This window comes from Oryzias melastigma, linkage group LG24 (assembly GCF_002922805.2).
Source record: "Oryzias melastigma strain HK-1 linkage group LG24, ASM292280v2, whole genome shotgun sequence".
Taxonomy (NCBI): domain Eukaryota; kingdom Metazoa; phylum Chordata; class Actinopteri; order Beloniformes; family Adrianichthyidae; genus Oryzias; species Oryzias melastigma.
In genome coordinates, this window is record NC_050535.1 from 11,681,236 (window position 1) to 11,699,494 (window position 18,259).

Here is an 18,259-nt window from a genome sequence, read left to right on the forward strand (position 1 = left end):
CATCTGAGTGAAAGGACGGAGAATGAGACTGTAGAAGAGGGAGCGGTGCGAGAGACTGATAGACCAAGGAAGTGGGAATAATTGGAGTTATGGGGGGGGCGCGCAGGCCAAAAAAACCGAGCTGTGCAGCTCGGCGTTGGGATTAATCGAGACATGTGCCGGGGAGGAGAGGCGAGAGATAGACAGTTGTGCTGACTGGACCGATTCATCTGTGAAAGGAAAACGGAGATGAAAGATCCTTTTCAAACCTGGCCACCACACACACACACACTGATATGCACATGCACACACAGTCAGCAAGCCATCTGGAAGTGTTGTTAGTCGGCTTTCACAGGAAGAGTCAGGCAGAGAGGCAGAAATGCAGGAGGGGATACAGCGGCGAGGCTGAATCAGTGTGAAACACGAGGAGATGAGAGCGTAGAGAGAGGAAGGCTTTACACTCACAGGAAGAAATTAATCAACAAAGTTTCCTTTAAAAAAAAAAAAAAAACACAAGTTCTGCTCTGACAGATTAAAATATGAACCACATCATAATTAGGTGGCATTATTGGTTTAGAATGCTTCCATGGTAACGGCAACTGCAGGTTTTTAAGTATTTCCTCTGATCCTATCAGTCAAGTTTGGTTAGTACCATTCACCCTCACATAAAATGATCTCATGAAGCATTAGTGGAGGATTCTTCCCTTTTTTGAGGTCTTTCTGTTTCTCTGTTTTGACCCTTCTTCAGACCTCTTTCTCCAAAAAGTCCTTCTCTATTTGTTTGGGGCATCTGGTATCTGTTCATTTTTGGGGGGGTACTATGTGGAAAAGGAGGTTTTGGGGTTGTTTTATTTTCTGGGGGTGTAGTTTGACTTCTTTGGGTGGTGTACTCCTGGCCCAGAAGGTGGAGTTAAGGGGTTTTGTGGTGCGGCATTCAATGAATTTGTTGGGTATGCCTGCCGTCATGATGAAGAAGAGACAGACAGTGAAGTTCTCAACTTATTGGTCAATCTTTGTTTCAGCAATTACCCGTGGTAATGAACTGTCAGGCATGACTGCAAGAACAAGATCTCAGAGGGTACCAGTTCTCAAAATGAGTTGTCTCCTCAGGGTGGCTCAGTCAACCAAAGTGACCTTGGAGTAGAGCCGCTGCTCCTCCATATCAATGTTCCACGCATGTCCCAATGGGCAGAGACCTTAAAGCAGGGGTGTCCAAAGTCAGTCCTCGAAGGCCGGTGTCCTACATGTTTTCCAACCAACCTGCCATTGAAGCTCCTTATTGGACAAACACACCTGATCCAGGTAATAAGCAGCAAATAAGGCAGGGTAACTGGAAAACAAGCAGGAGGCTGGCCCTTGGGGACATCCCTGCTGTGAGGAAAACCAGAACATGAAGGGGAAAATATAGTAGCCCCTAACTACATCGCAGTTCACCTTTCATGGTCTTTCATTGATTTTTTGGGTGTTATTTGGAACGTTTATTTTTCTTCGTTTCTTTTTTATACTTTTTCACATTGTCAATTAATCTCCTCTGTGACTGCTGTAAGGAATGTGTTTAGGTTGATACATTTATAAAAAAATTTAAATCGTGAGTAGATCTTTGTTTTCGTTCTATTTTACTGAACTTATTTATCCATGATAAAGTGTGAAAATGTTCATGCTTATCTGAGAAAAATTTACAAAGTGGACTGTGAGGCTTTTTACAATCTTATAATATCTGTAATAACTGTAAAAAATAAAAATGACTTCTTTTTGGATTTCATTAGTATTTTTAGAATGTAACTTCTGCAATAAATGAGAGACCTTTGCATTTCTACCATTGTATATCCATTGGCTGACCTGAGAACACCTTGGAATGTCCCCAGAAGGGGGGGCACTGTCCCAGGAAGTGGCTTGGAAGACTGGAGCTTTTGGGAGACAATATAGATGACAGGTTTTTATACTATTATGCGGTTATAATCACATATGATTATAATGCTGTAGTTGCACAGTACATGATCAAATTATTGTGGGACGCTTGTCCAAAATATGTTCATAAACTTGGAGGAAAACAATTTGATTCTGCTGATTCTTGGTTTTGGACTCCATCTCCTGAACAGGCCACCAACCAAAATTGAGTTTTTGATTGGTTGACACTTCTTCTTGGCCAAACTTTGGATTTATGAACACCATGATGACAAAAATGTCCTCTGCCATACCATGAGAGAGACATGACCTCTGGTTACGTCTGTACATTGAGTTAACACTGAAGCTGGACACCCCTGATGTACAAATCGCCTTATATGAACTTAGGTTTATACGTTTGTCTATCATATTTGAGCTTTAATAAAGTTTCCAGATTTATAATAGTTCAAATTTTTAATCATTTAAACATTTGTTTATAGAAAACTTTAAATGCACTTTCATGTTTTAAGCCAATTAGCTCTCTTGCTGACGAGTTTATCAAGTGGGTATTGAAAGGTCTATGACCAAATTAAAGTAGACTGAATCAAAAATCACATCATTACGCAAGTCAAAGCTGTGGGAGAAAATAAAACCCCAATTATAGTTTTAAAAGCCTAAAAGGATAATCAGCTGAATTTTGAGTAATACATTTTAAAAAAGTCAATTTGAGGATGAGAAGTGGCAGAAACAGCTTGAAAATGACAGGAAAAAAGCCTCAAACCAAAAGACAAAGTCAAGAACTGAGGATAAGCGGCTGTTACTTGCCTCCCTCTTTTCACACTATTAGCCTTCGCTACTAACAGCCATTCAGCCTCCAGCAGATGGCCGTTCATTTTTGATGGCCAACTTCCAGGCAGAGCATTTGTTAACACTGGCCAGGCGCCACCGGATCAAAGCTAATCATAATCAGATGGCATTTTTATTGAGAAACCTGTCATCTGCAGTGTCTCCTGAAAGCTCCACTGTCCATAAACCGCCGCTGATGCGTGAACAGATGCTTCAAGTGCTAACGGATAAAAAGCCCTGACATCAGGGGGAATCAATAGAGATGATGCATTGGAGAGAAGTCCTAAACTTCAAAGGAATTTATTTATGTGTTCTGTAATTACTGTGTTGATGTCAGAGCAGTGGATGATTGTCCTGAAGCCAAAATCCTTAAAAAATCCTCGTCATGAATCCAAACTAACTTATCAACAAACTGGGTCTTTGAATCTCAGAATACAAAAAGTAAATACATTTTAAGCCATGTGGAAAGGTGTCTATTCTGAGAATAATGGGCGTGGGTAAAAATCCACAATTATTTCATACTAAAAACAAATGCTTGTTAATTTGATTTCATGTCTCATGTTTTCTTGTTTTTTTCATACTCAATTTTCCTTGTCGTTTCAGATTTTGTGTTTTTCCAGTCACATCTGGCTTAAAAAAAAAACAAACAAAAAAAACTGTCATTTTGTATGGCATAATTTCAACAGAGCAGCAGTAGTTTATTAGAAATTTACCTTCAAGCTGTTGGGGGGACTGTTGGCGCAGAGCAACCCCGCCCCCTTTCCCATTTGCTCTCTGTTTACACGCCCTCCTGCTAGCTTACAGCCCTTCACACCCCCAACCTAATACCACAGATGCAACAAAAATGGGGAGCAATATTGGAGTTATCTAGCTGTACTGCTTTGTACCATCGCCTAAATAGTATCGGGATTACACTCAACACAAAAGTATTAAATTACTTGTGTAAAACATTTTGCTGCACTTCATTTAAGTGAGGCAAAACTGATTAATTTTATGTCATAATCGACCCAATACAGGTTTAGTAGCTTCTGTATTACAGCAGATTAATAAAATTGACCCAAACCATTAACAAAAACATTTTTTCTGTTTGTGTTCAGTCATTTTTTTTAGTTCTTATCAAGTGAACCAGCACACTGAGCCAGTATAGAGCCCAAAACTTAGTTTTTACACTTTTGTGTTTCTTTTAGCTGTAGCCTTTTTTAGTATGACAAAATACTATAAAGTAAAAACATGTCATAAATTAAGTCATAAAATTGTGAAAAAAATGAAAATATAGTAGTATATAAATACAGTAGTAAATCTAGTATTTAACCCTTAAACAACAGAGATATCGTTGGTAAAGTCCATATTACACACAATCTTTGACATACCGTAACTCTAACAATGTAAATCAGCTGATTCTGTTGTCGAGAAAAGTGTTTTTTCTTATCTGCTTTGCTCTGAAATGCAATAAAATCAACACTTTACGCTAGCAAAACCGTTTTTCTCCGCAACAGAATCTGCTAATTTATGTTGTTTGCATAATCATTTCATAGCTGTAAAGTGTTGCATCTCAGCTTTACTATAAAATCTGTTAATTGTGTAAATGGTTGAATAGTTATGGTAGTCAAAAATGTGTAAACACTGGAGATAAAACTCTGGTATCTAAGGAATAAAAAGTTGTGATTTTACAAGCAAAACGTCATTTTTCAAAAGTAAAGTAAATTTGTGAATGAAAAGTTTTACATTTACAAAAAAAGGCTAAGCAGATACAGCAAGACTTAAGCAGTGATCTGTCTTACTTCTCCAAATTGTCAGCAACACAAACTGATTTTATTCTTACATATTTGTTTGTTTCTCTTCCTTTTTGGTGGTCCTAATACTTAAGTCATACTTAAGCCCTGATTGATCGAGCTGTTAGTCCTGAAATTATAAGCAAGTCATGCTAATATGCTTTGATTAACCTCTAGATGTCTTTTGATGGAAATAATTAAACCTCTTCTGCTCCAAACTGAGCATTTACATGAAGGCAAAACATACAAGTGATTTTATTTGTTTGTAAAGGTAGAAATAAATTCAGCTGTCAAGCGGTTAAAAAGCCTCTTTTTTAATTTGTTTGAGATTTTTTGAGCCACACAGACCTCAATTTCTTTTTCTTGGTCATAAACCATTATTACATCTTTAGCCATTTCATAAATTGGAAATGCATGTTTTCTATTTAGATTTTATGGTTTTCTTTTTAAAGTATGAGAAAAAATTGTGATTCAAGAACAATATAAGACTATGGTGGAAATACTTCTACACATAATTGGTAATGAATCAGAGTTCAGCAGTAATTTACTGGTAAATTACTTTGGTTTTTGTTCTGTAAAATAGCAACCTCTTGTTTAGCTTTAATAGGATTTACTTAATAGTAGAGCTACTTTGATGCTTGCAGAGTTTGTGTTTCTGGTGAGGTTCTCCTGGTCTATTTGCCATCTCAAACGTTATACGTGATGAAGGTCAAACAGATGGCTGACTCCCCATGAACCAGCTCAAGCTGGCAAATCAGATCAGCTATTGTTTCTCTGAAGTCGGATTCCGATTGTTCCCCTGAGGCACGCGGCTCATCCTGAGTCCGAGCCCGGCGCTCCTTCTTTCCCTGAAGAAGTGTGCAGGAGTCCAGAATCGTTACTGTGGAACAGGAGGCGCTTTGCCCAGGGTTGCTCAACAGCACCACCTAAAGGAAGATGATTTTCAATGCTTATATTAACTAAGATTGATTCACAATATTATTTTCATAAACAAATGAGATTAATAATTTTGGATTATGCAGGTTATCATACTGTACAACAACACTTGTCGTATTGATGTTATTGTGTAGATACTATACAACAGTATAGTGTAATGGCCTGCTCTGTCCATTTTTTGTGTCACTACTAGTGTTGAAGTGAAGCTGTAGAAATGAACCATTTCCATCACTCCTCGTTTTCTTCTGTTAGTCTAGAGTGTTTGTCATGGTCTTCAAAATGTAACGATTAATCAAATAATCGATTAATCAATTTCTATTCCTATCATCCAACCAGATTGATCCGTAAGAGGCAGAATCAAATTTACCAATACCATTAAACAAATTGTTTCAAAATGAGATTAATCGTTAGATAATCAAATCATTACTGGAGAATCCTATTTGAATTGAGATGTAAGTTTAATTAACTATATTGTAAAAACAACCAAGTGACATCACAGCAGACTAAAAACGTGATGGCAGCAAAATGTGATCAAACCATCATTAAAGTTCGATGTGTAGAAAGACCAGTAATTAAAAAAAAAATAAACTCACCATATAGTGTGGTAGAATGTTCTAATAATGTTCAGTTTATACTATGTTAATGTGGAAAAACAACAGTTTTTATAAAACTAAAATGTGGATTTATTTGTCATTACTTCATCTTTGCTTGTTCGTTTGTACACATATTTAATTTACACTTTATTATCTTGCAAGAAAAATTAGGAATCTGGAAAGCTTCCCCTACACTGTTCAGTACCTCTGGATCAAACTGGCTGAATATTTGACAAAAGATGACCTGGACTGAATTTAGGTCAGCAAATCAGATCATTCAAAATGAACCAAAATCGAAAATGAATCAAATCATCAAACACACATATCGAATTGAATCACAGTATTGTACAATGAATCTACACAACAATATTATCGTCCCTTCTCTTTCAATTTCATGTTATATTATTTCTGGATTAGGATTATTTAGAGTTTTTTTTGTGGTGCATTGTACAATCCTCCTGGCCAACCATTAAAAAGATGAAGGGGGTGAGGTTATGACTTTAAACTGAACTTGTAAGATGTTGATGCACAAAATCCCTCAAAGTAACTTTAAGAAAATAAAGTTCCACCTCAAATTCAAAAAGAACAAATTATTGTATTTTTCTTGTTTTAGGTATATTACTTTTTTGTGTGTCTTATAATATATTGTCATATCTGTATTTTTCCTCACTAGAGTCGAGGCCTTCTTATTGATCAGGGTCTTTGCAGTGGGATTTACATTCTTCTGTAAAGGGATGGAGGGGAAACTGTGATGACATCCACTGTAACCACGAGTAGGGGAGTGGGGAGTATATAATTCCACAAAATATAATTTATTTAGTTAAGCATGAGGACAGATTTTTCTCTCTATTGCAATTATTTTTTTTATGTTTCAAATGTTTAAATATGCTGCCATTTTTTTTATTTATCCAAGTTTGAAAGAGGCTTTTATTCTGAAAAGCTCTTTTCATCACGAGGGTAGGAAAAGTGCTTTATTTTTAAAGTTTGATTTGAAATGTTTTTTTAATTACCTTTATTTAAACCACATGTTAAGAAATGTGGAAAAAATAGTTTTTAACTATTTTTTTTTACACAATTTTACTATCATTTAAAAATTAAATGATTGTTACCAACAAAGCTAAAAAAAACCTGAGAAAACTAAAAGACAAAATGTCATAATTTACACCATGTTTTTTTTTTTTTAAATATGTTTCTTATTCAGAAATATGTTTTTTTTTTTTAAACCATGGATTTGCTTAGATTTTAAATCTACAAGCGGACTAATTGTGCCACCTGCTGTGTGAAAGAGAAACATACATCCAGGAGTCAAAGGTGTGAAAACCTGCTGATGTTGTTGAATCAAACTGTTTTAAGCCACATCTGAGAATTTCCTCTCTGAAGTAAAAATCCTTTTGTCCTTATCCAATAAACATGACACACTGAAAACTACAAACAAAATACAGTTTTAAATATTGAAGGATATAGGGATATATAACAACAATTTAATTGCAAACAAAGCATCAATTTCTGCTAAATACACAAAGTGTTTCTGAGAGAACACTTCAAAGTCCCATGTTTACCACTTGGAGAAAGGTTCAAAAATGTATTTGAAAACCCTGAACTCTTGACCTCACAGCTGCAGTCCCGAAACCAGAGGATAATGATCTCTCTTTTGTAAGACCACAGGCCACAAACATAATGTCAGTCACACCAAAGCAAATAAGTTATAAAAACTCTGAATGAACCGTCATATACATGAATATACTAGAGCAAAACTTTAAGATAAGCAGAAAAAAAAAAAAAGTAAAGTAAACGTGTGCCTTTGTTACAAGGGTTACATGGATTGTCTGCAGGCAAAAAAAAAGGCAAACCTGTATTAGCACACAAGTGGTCCACACAAAATAGAGCAAAAATATTCATAGACATTTAATCCTAAATGCATACTGCAAGAAACAGGTCATAGTGGACACTACATGCAAAAGTAAGTCAGGGTGAAGTAGGTGAGACGTCGTGTGGATTTTCAACCCCTTGAACCTTGCACACAGAGCTAGAAGCCTGTTAGTGCTATTCCAGTGATAAGTATGCATCCCTTGCTCGCAGTCTGACTGTTGGAAGTGATAAAAGTAGACAGAGTGTACTTTATCTGGGCATCTTATGTGTCATGTGCTAACCCTATGCATGCAGCATTTCCGCACAATCAGCAAAACCCCAATACATTCATTTCACTAACGCCAAGATTGTCATAAAAGGGGACCTGGACAACACCAGCACCTGTAAGTCATAAGTGTGTGCACCTTACACCCCACAAATACTTCACAATGCACTTACCATATGAAAAACAATGATACCTTCCATTTTTATGATGTACCTTAGAGTACATCACACACCTCGATATTAAGTTCACACCAGGCATGTGACACGCACATATAGTGTTCACTCTGGACTGTCCTTAACCAGCACTAGCCCATGTTCAATTTTATAGAACCTCAGAGCAAAACTTTGAACTGTTGCAAATCTCTCACATTTTTTTTTTACAGCTCTATTCCAATATATGAAAGACTTAGTGTCTTATAATTCTAGCTGTCTTAAAGGAGCCCTGTGTTTTAAATAACAAACACCTGTTTGAGCTGTAATTTATAGAAAACAGGACACAATTGGAAGAAATATGGTATTCTGCATCTAAAATTAAAGTTTTTTTTGCTGATCACTGCTAGCTCTGTGGAGAAATTGGGTGTTGGTGTTTGACTGGGGTTGGTGCTGGCAGAGCAGACTCTTCCTGAAGGGGGCGGTTCACATCCTGCTGACATCAGCACGATACCACCTGCTGCTTGAACGGATGAACGGATCAAAATACCGCTTTGGGGTTCTTTATAGAGAGGAATGAACAGTATAATGGACTTAGAACCTCAAAAAGTAGAATTTTCAAGGTATGGCCCCTTTAAAGTCAAACAAAAATAAAGAAATACAAAAATAAGTCTGCTTGTTCAGTTTTTGAGACTAGATTGTGCATTTGAAATTAAAAATTAGTGAAGCTTTTTCTAAAACAGATTCAAGCATTAAGAAACAGTCAATGTAATAAAAAAAAGTGAACGACCGCGAGTTTTTTTCATGGAGCAAAACATTTTCTGAATTTACAGTCAAATCAACTTTGACACAACAGGAAGCAACAGATTGTAAAGCAGTTGAGTGAATGTTTTTATGTATACACCCAGAGCTGAACTTTTCATATTAATGATTGACCAGCTTTAACCAATGAGTCAACCAGTGAAAGCAACAGGCAAGCTTATACTTGATGAAAAAATCTGATATTTATTTTCAAAACAAGAAATGCTTGTGTCGGAACAAAAAAAATAAAAAATAAAGGAAAATGTTAAAGTTCAGATATATATCCCCACTCAAAGTTTTATGGTCAGATTGGAAAAAGGCATAAACACAGTTATCTTATACATGTGCAATGATTTACTGCTTTTACTGACGACCTTTCCCATACTCCACATTATCCCTGGTGCTGCTTTATATGTCAGCAGCAGCCCCTTCAGATCATAACATCTAGATCATCTAGAAGACGCTGTTTGATAAAAAAAAAAAAAAAAAATGCAGATTTTAGATCTTTTATTCCAATCTTACTCTTCGGTTTCCCTGGTGGGAATTCTGGCCGTCTTGGTCATTTATTTCATTTCTCACTTCATCTTCAGTTCAGGGCAGCATGGAGAGGAACCACCAGGACCCAGACCACTTCCTATTATTGGGAATTTGTTGCAGATTGACCTGAAAAGACCCTATAAAACATTCGAGGAGGTAAGGTTTGGATTGTTTCAAATTGAGATTTATTTTGAGAAAAGGCTTAATGAACATTTGCTTGTATAGTACCAAGGATCCATGCACCAATAATGATTGAAAATAAAATTTCTTCCAAGATTCTGGAATCCAATTTAGCTGCAGAATTTGAAGCATATAACTAAATTGAAAATGTTTTAACTGGTGACTCTAATAGCTATAGTTTTTTAAGCTTTAATTTAACTTATAATGTAAAGTGTTGCATATTAACACAAAGACATTTTTCTCCACTTTGGAATTTACTTAAATTATGTTAGTTTAAAATCGTAAAATGGTAAATGGCACAAACTTATATAGTGCTTTGTAGAGTTATGGTAATTTAAATAATCTCAACATTGGAGCTAAAGCCCCAATGTAATACGTTTGTCAGGTTCTGGATACGGATAGGTGAATGTATATAGTAATTCCTACTTTTTATTTGTTTGTTTCTAGCCTTGGTTCTGGTTTTAATTTCTGGTCATTTTGTCTGATTTGTCTTTCTGTCTCTTTTGTGTACGACATGATTGTGTGTTTTAGTTCTCCAAGACATATGGACCTGTGTTCACCGTGTTCCTGGGAGGTGAAAAAGTTGTTGTCCTGGCAGGCTACAAGACGGTAAAAAATGCACTTGTCAACCATGATGAAGAGTTTGGAGAAAGAGCCATACCTCACATGATCCAAGAATTAAATAGAGGACATGGTAAGATCATGAAAAGCAAAATATTCTCGCCATTTTTTTTATCTAATGTTCTTAGAACCTATAGGCCCTTTGTGATCCATTTATGCTTCATCTTAGGGGTTTTATGGTCGAATGGGGACACCTGGAGAGAAATCCGACGTTTTGCTCTGACCAACCTGCGAGACTTTGGCATGGGCAAGAAAGCGTGTGAAGACAAAATTACTGAGGAGTGTCAGTATCTTTTAGAAGTTTTCAAGAAATTCAAAGGTACCAATCCTTTGTAACTGAACCTATTTATTGTAGTTGAGATCTGGACCGAGTGAATATGAAGACACCCATAGATAATGACTTTCTTCTGGCTCCAACGAAATATAGTCAATTCAGTTACAGACCCCAGTAGCAATGATTGGTCCGAAATCTTTCAAACATATTGAACATTTGATGCTGGGGCACTTTTATTGAGACATCTGATAGGCCAGTTTATAATTTGTCAAATTTGCAATAAAAAAATAAAGAAAAGAAAAAATGGATTTGGAAGAACATGATAAAACAGTAGCAGAGCAAGAATAGTTATTCTGGCAAATGTATATATTGAATATTAGCTGTTTATTTCTCTATAGAAATCTATGGGATTTTGACTTTTTGAAACCAGCAGGAACTTCCTCTTTTGGACATGAGGGGGGAAGGGTCACTCAGTCCAGTTCCATACACAGTCATTGATTACAGAATACAGTAGCTTTAAGGAATGTATTAATTACACATCATTTTTTGTCCACAGGAAACGCTTTTGACACAACTAAACCACTGAACTATGCAGTTTCTAACATCATATGCTCAATGGTGTACGGCAGCAGGTTTGAATATGACGATCCAAAATTCACATCAATGGTGGATCGTATGAACAGAAACATTCAACTCAGTGGATCTCCCACCCTCCAGGTATTGTGGATTTTAGAACAAACTTCTGTTAAATTAACACAGAAATGACTCCAACTGTCAGTGATATCTGTGACATTTCAAAGGCTTACAACATGGTGCCGTGGCTCTTCAAGTGGGTTGGAAGCCGGAGAGAAGTCCATGCGTGCGCGGCTGCCAACAGAAAACAGAACAGGAGCATTTTCACTCATTTGAAAGAAACCCTGAACCCTCAGATGTGCCGAGGATTTGTGGATGCATTTTTAGTCAAAAGGCAAACCCTAGAGGTCAGTGTTTTAGAACATGACGTTTTACAACACTCCACTGCTGCAGGAATAAAGACAGCTACATGTTTGTGTACAGGACTCTGGGATCACCAACAGCTCCTTCAATGATGAAAACCTTTTGATGACGGTAGTCCATTTGTTTGCTGCTGGTACTGAAACAACATCAACAACACTGAGGTGGGGTCTTCTGCTTATGGCCAAGTACCCCAAAATACAAGGTGAGCTGATTAAAATACAAGGTTTTTCAACAACTACTCACCCTTATGGGGGTGTGTAACGACTGGGTTGAATGTGTTTTGCAGACCAGGTCCGGGATGAGCTGAGAAGGGTCATTGGCGATCGTCAAATCCAGGTTTCTGACAGGAAGAATCTGCCTTTTACTGATGCCGTCATTCATGAGATCCAGAGAGTGGCCAGCATCGTCCCCACTGCTCTTCCTCATAAAACCTCCAAGGACATCACTTTTCAAGGCTATTTCATTAAGAAGGTTGGACCTAAAGAACAGAACAATGTGATAAACCAAACTGACAAGATGAAATAAACCTGGTGGTTACTCTGAGGTGACTTTCAGACTCTGATACTCCAGTAAATTCCATTTCTGGGTAGGGAATACCAACTAGTGCATGTGTGGGTTTTCTCATGGGCACTCCGACATAGTCCAAAAACAGAATTCATAACTTAATTAGTGATTCTAGATTTTCTCTAGTTTTCAAAATGAGTGTGTGACCGTGCAATGATCTGTCTAGAGCATAGCACTTCTTTCCTCAACAATAGGTAGGTTACTCTCCAGCAACCCCCTGTTTGGATTTTGGATGTCTCTGTGCATATGATTTTTTTCTCACAGTCCATTGCTTCATAGGTTACTTGTGTCTAAGTGTGGATGTGAGTGTGTTGCCCTGCAGCATACTGGTGACTTGCTCAGGGTGTACCTCGCTGTTGCCCAACAGTGGCTGGGTTGGTTCTAGCAACCCAGCCCCAAAAGGGATTCATCATTTTCTGAAGATGATTGGACCAATACAATGAATAAAATTCCTACAATATTTTATATGAATTTGGTTTAATCATTTTCTGTACTTTTTTCTTTAGGGAACAACTGTGTTTCCACTCCTAACGTCTGTCCTGCATGATGCCAATGAGTGGGAGAAGCCTCTCACCTTTCATCCCGCTCACTTCCTGGACAAGGATGGAAAGTTTGTGAAGCGGGATGCCTTTATTCCCTTTTCTGCAGGTTTGTTTGAACTCATTTGTCGCCATTGACATCCACTCTTCAAGAAAAAAATATCATATTCATTTATTTTTTCCTTTAGGTCGTAGAATTTGTCTTGGAGAAAGTCTGGCCAGGATGGAGCTCTTCATGTTCTTCACCACCCTCCTGCAGCATTTCCGTTTCACTCCGCCCCCTGGAGTTTCAGAAGAGGAACTGTGTCTGACTCCATGTGGAGGCATAACTCTCAGCCCTTTGCCTCATAAACTCTGTGCTGTTCCATGTTCAGAATAGCAACCGTGGGAATTGGAGAATCCCTTTTAATGGTCTAAATTTAAAAAAAAAGAAAAATACTGTATTAAACACTTGGATATACATTGGTCCCTCATTATGTCATGGTTCACCTTTAATTATCTGCTAACTATCTGATAACATCTGCTAATCTGATATTTTTTGTAATAAATAAAGATAACTACTTTGTGGATTTTGCCTATTGCAGGTTACTTTTAGAACATAACTTCAGCGATAATCAAAGGACCGCTGTAGAAATCACAACATCTAACAAAAACAGCATTCACACCTGGACCAGGACAGACTTGGTCCAGAAATGGGGACCGTGTTCTACACTGTTCTAAGTCTATTCGCGAATGACAGCTCTCATTGTGGTTTTCTGGAGTCCGGGAGCCTCAGAAATAGTTCTGTAATACTTTTTTTTTGTTTTTTTTTTACAGACCAAAAGTTTTTAGATTGCTGTACAATTGTTGAACTTAATAAAAAAGATCAGACAGCTTCTAAACATGTCTCCTTTTTTTCACGTGACAGGCAGTTATCAGGCCTGACTGAGGAGGGAAAGGAAAACTGCATTCAGTCTAACTAATGGCTGTTTATTAGATTTGTCTCTGATTGATTTTACACACAATGTGTGATCATAGACCATGACTATGTCTTCATTCTCTATTTTCTTTATTTAAATGTCAAACTTGGGTTGACAATCAGAACAATTTCAGTATATTAAAAACGTGAGCAAATACTTTTACACACCTCTACATAGTGACATTTTATGTTGTTCATCATAGAGGGACTAAAATAAACAGATTTGCAAACAGACATTGTTTTAATGTATTTATTTATTTATTTTTATTGATTATAATTATCTTGAAAATATGGAACCCAAAATAATTTAAAAAAAAAGAAAAAAAAAAAAGGCTCAGCATGTTAATGAGTTAAAGTCTCACTCAGGTAATCTTGTTTTGATCTATTTTCAAAGGGTTCCCAGTGGTCTATTAATCATGAATATGCCAATTTTACTCAACATGTTAAAGTGCTGTTTCATTTTCTAAACCATAGTTTTGATTGACTCTCCTGCTAGTTTAAAAAAAACCCAACCTAATTAAAATTGCGAGCAATATTGGAATTATTAAAGTTTTGAGCCAGATACCAGCTCAGATTAGAAAAACAAAGACGGTAACAGATCTAATCGTCGGCAAGGATGCGCCCGGATGGAGTATTGAATAAAGAAATACTCAAATGGCATTTTAAGCTTAATTGTATTTATATATATGTCATCCATCATGAGAAAAATGTGACAAAGACATGTTAAAAGCACCACCATTTAATAACCTTTTAAACTAAATTTTTTTTAATTGTTTGCAATCAGCAATACAATTAATTGTGGTAATTCACAAAAAATGTTTTTGTGATTTCGTGATTTGTTTTCAATGAGTGTTAATGGTGACCCAGATTCTTGTCACATTTAACCATTTTTCAAATCATTATATCCTTTTTGCTTTCAAACCATGGAGTGTCTGCACTTTGTTGCAAATGAAACTTGGGAAATATTCTAATCTTAATATGGAAAACATGAAAGTGTATTCTGTATTTCACTCCCTGAAATCAGGGATATATGACTTCAGATCTCCCCAATAAGCAAAGTTGATGTCTAAAAACATAAGGTGAATGAGTTTGCTTCTTTGAAGAGTGAATGTGCTTTACACTAAAACATATCTTTTCATGGGAATCTGAGGTTTTCATAGATAGCATACCTTATGATGGACTGACCAATGATTCAGGGTGGAGCTCACCTTCACCCAACAGCCACTGGGATAGACTCCAGTAAACCTGTAACTCCAGAGAGGATTAAGCATGTTTTAAAAAGTTGCATGTTCTGCAGCATAGCTTTTCTTTTTTTACTAATAAATATGTTTACTGCCAAACTTTTACTAATTGAAGGTCATTTTTAGTGGATAGTTTGGATGTTATAGCTATGCTTCAGCAAAGTCTCAGTTAAAACTTACGAATATATATATATATATATATATATATATATATATATATATATATATATATATATATACAAAAATATCACGTAAAAACAGAAAACATCTCAGTTTGGTTTGGTCATGTTCGGGTTTATAATTCAATTAAAAGAAAAGGTAATTATATATATGTAGGAACCCTTGCAATATTTGAGTATTGAATAATTACCCAATTTCAGATTAACTTCACTGATGTTATTGACACCCTTCCTTTCACTAGAATTTTTTCGTCATATCTGTATAGATACTATGAAAAATTCTGACTTTTTTTCCCAGAATTCTGACTTTAAAGTCAGAATTCTGAGAAAAAAGTCAGAATTTTTCATGGGTTTTTTTTTTTCCCAGTGGCCCTAATCCTCTTCCGTAAGATACAGATCCATCAGAACATTTATTTTCCAAAACAGAGAAAGACCTATTTTGGACTATATCTGCTAGTCTATAATTTCCAGCTTGATGACATCCATTTCAATAATCATCCCCTCACTTCTTTTAGCTTTTTTCAATCAAATCCCTTTTTTTTAAATTCATTCCAAAATGCTAATGAAACAAGTCTGAATGAAAAAACTAGAATGACACAGAACAGAATTGCAAGAGAACATCACTGAATATTGAAACACAAGACTCCTTTAAAAAAAAGTCTCCCAGACCGAGGGTGTTTGGTTGATGATTAGAATGACTTTGGCCATGTTTTAGTCTGGGAGTGGATTTGAAGTGATGAGAGGAGCCAAAGGTCTTGACGTAAACAGTTATAATCTAAACAGTAACCCATAGGTAAACTTGTGGCAGCAGTGAGCGGGGGTCGATGACTGGGACGTGACACAGCATAAATCCAAAACAGGTCCAAACTAGGTGAAAGCTTGTGGTCAAAAGAAAGGCAATGGTCAGTCGCTTTGAGCGGAACTTCCATCTCTCCGTGACCTAGTTTGTGAGATTAGTTTGAGGAAGGACATTTTTATGGTCCTCTCATTTTGAAAAATTGGGACAATTTCAGACTATGATAGCAAATGCTGAATTTTAAACCTTAAAAACAGAACCTTTGAAGAAAAAAAAACATTACTATTGTTTTTGAAAACAAAAAGTGTGAGACATAGCATATATATTTTTGGACAAACATCAATATTTTTTTCAAAATGATTTGAATTTCAAATATTTATGGCCCAAAAATAGCTCCATACACTTGGTATGTTTCTCAGCAGTAGAAGGGTCCACCAAACTGATAACCAAACCTAATGGATGATATTTTCTAACTTAAACAAGACAGGGTGCAGTAAAGCTTGTATTATCTGACTATAGCCTGAATGGAAGAAAAGACTTTGTTCATCTCATGAGTTAAACTCAAGAAAATATGGAGGATTATTCTTAGAAGTGACATTTTTGACGACAGAAGTAATAAAAAAAATGTCGATTCCAGTTTTACTTTAAAGAGCAAAATGAACTCTTACATCTACTCTCCCTGATGTTTATAGAGTCAATAACACATGGTTAAAGTTGAGCTTTAACCTACAGAAAATCTCCTAGTTATAGATACATGGAAACATTTAATCTTCAGCTCTGGATTGTTCAGTAACTTGTTTAGGAAATGAGAAACATCAAACAGTGACGTCTTTTTAGGATTTTAAACACAGTTAGTGAATTACTAATCACAACATAATTCAACAACAACATGTGAGACTGATACAGCTTCCTCCAAACGTGGATTAACTATACAACCATTAACTTTCACCGACTGAGACAACCCTGCCACTCCTCTTTTTTTCCCTTTAACTGTAAAAGTATTCCACAATTACTGTAAATCTTTAAGTTATTCATGGGTTCAGGGGTCCTGTTATTGCACTAGTTCGTCTTTAACCATACCTTGATTATATAATGTGCTTGTGCATTTTGACCACTGAGTGCACAAAGTAAAATATTAGCATTTATATGCAGCGCTCAGCACTGAACTGCTTCTGTCAGGTGATATATGTAAAAAGGGAACAAGGAGAATCAGACTCCGAACTTTTTAAAGAGTATGGCTAAGTATAAAACTGAAATATCTTATTAATTGCAAAATTTATGAATAATATTTGCCCTTAACCCTTTAACTGCCTGCTCAACCAAATGATGGGAAACATTTTGAAAACATGTTATTAAAAATATTGATTGTGTGTATTACTCCCCAAGGTATGGAGGCCCTAAAGGGAAATTGAAGAAAAAAAAAAATTAAAAACTTTTCTTTCCTAATACGACGGAGTATTAGGGCCACCCAAAAAAAAAAAAAAGTAATATTACAACTTTTAATCTCGTAAATTTACGAGTTTTTTCTCGTAAATTTACGACTTTTAATCTCGTAAATTTACGACTTTTTTTTCTCGTAAATATATTGAAGTCGAGGGGAGCCTACAGTCCAGCGAATTTATGCCGTGCGCTGAAGCAGGCCGACCAAAATGTGAAAAACGTCTTGGATTTCATCAGGTAAACTAAATGTTTAAAATATTTCAGTGTTTGGAAGTTTCTTTATTTGATTTACAGTTTATTAATGTTTTATTCGTTGATGGTGGCTTGCAGGGTCTCTGCAGATTACGCTGATGAAGCCGTCGATATCCGCGCAGCTGTTCACTTCCAGTCATTTCTTCCTCCGCAACAGACCAGATCTCCTCCAACTCTGTGATGCTTCCGTCTGAAGAGGACTAGTTTTCTGAATTTTCAATGTTCTTGTGCTAATGTAACAGACAACTGTCATTTCTCAGTGTTGCTTTGTGTTGAGACGGGATGTTTCATTTGGAGATGGGGAGGTCCGGAGCTCTGTTTACATTCTCCTTTGGTTGTCATGTGACGTAAGGTGGCGAAAAGGCTTCTGGGAAGTGAAAGGCAAAATAAAGTGACGGACCTGATAAACATGCATTATTCTGAGCTCTTTATTTACATATGAAACTCCACACTACCGACACCGAAACAGGAAATAATTTGGTTTTGAATTACCATAAGGCTCAGAATTTCTTTGTTTTTAACACCGATCTGGAAATAAATCTTCACAAGATACTCCACGTCAGCTCTGATAAACAGACTCATTTGGGT

The 18,259-nt window shown here is 36.3% G+C and overlaps 1 protein-coding gene across 2 annotated transcripts; it reads left to right on the forward strand.

The window, feature by feature from the left end:
• Positions 1 to 8,920: 8,920 nt before the first annotated feature.
• Positions 8,921 to 13,686, forward strand: LOC112158357 (cytochrome P450 2K4). 2 transcript variants are annotated; one of them, XM_024291664.2, is made up of 9 exons: positions 8,929 to 9,787; positions 10,343 to 10,505; positions 10,602 to 10,751; positions 11,263 to 11,423; positions 11,507 to 11,686; positions 11,763 to 11,904; positions 11,989 to 12,173; positions 12,773 to 12,914; positions 12,994 to 13,686. In XM_024291664.2, the coding sequence occupies exons 1-9, from the start codon at positions 9,584 to 9,586 to the stop codon at positions 13,182 to 13,184; spliced, it is 1,518 nt and encodes a 505-aa protein (XP_024147432.1). In that variant the 5' UTR covers positions 8,929 to 9,583; the 3' UTR covers positions 13,185 to 13,686. The 2 variants fall into 2 exon arrangements, with proteins under 2 accessions (XP_036066489.1, XP_024147432.1); XM_036210596.1 differs by having other exon boundaries at positions 8,921 to 9,787; positions 10,343 to 10,751.
• The last annotated feature ends 4,573 nt before the right edge of the window (positions 13,687 to 18,259 follow it).

Coding starts and splice junctions, on each gene's coding strand:
- LOC112158357 (XM_036210596.1), top strand. CDS start 9,584: ATGCAGATTTTAGATCTTTTATTCCAATCTTACTCTTCGGTTTCCCTG. Junction 11,424..11,506: donor GTGGATCTCCCACCCTCCAG/GTATTGTGGATT, acceptor GACATTTCAAAG/GCTTACAACATGGTGCCGTG. Junction 12,915..12,993: donor CTTTATTCCCTTTTCTGCAG/GTTTGTTTGAAC, acceptor TTTTTCCTTTAG/GTCGTAGAATTTGTCTTGGA.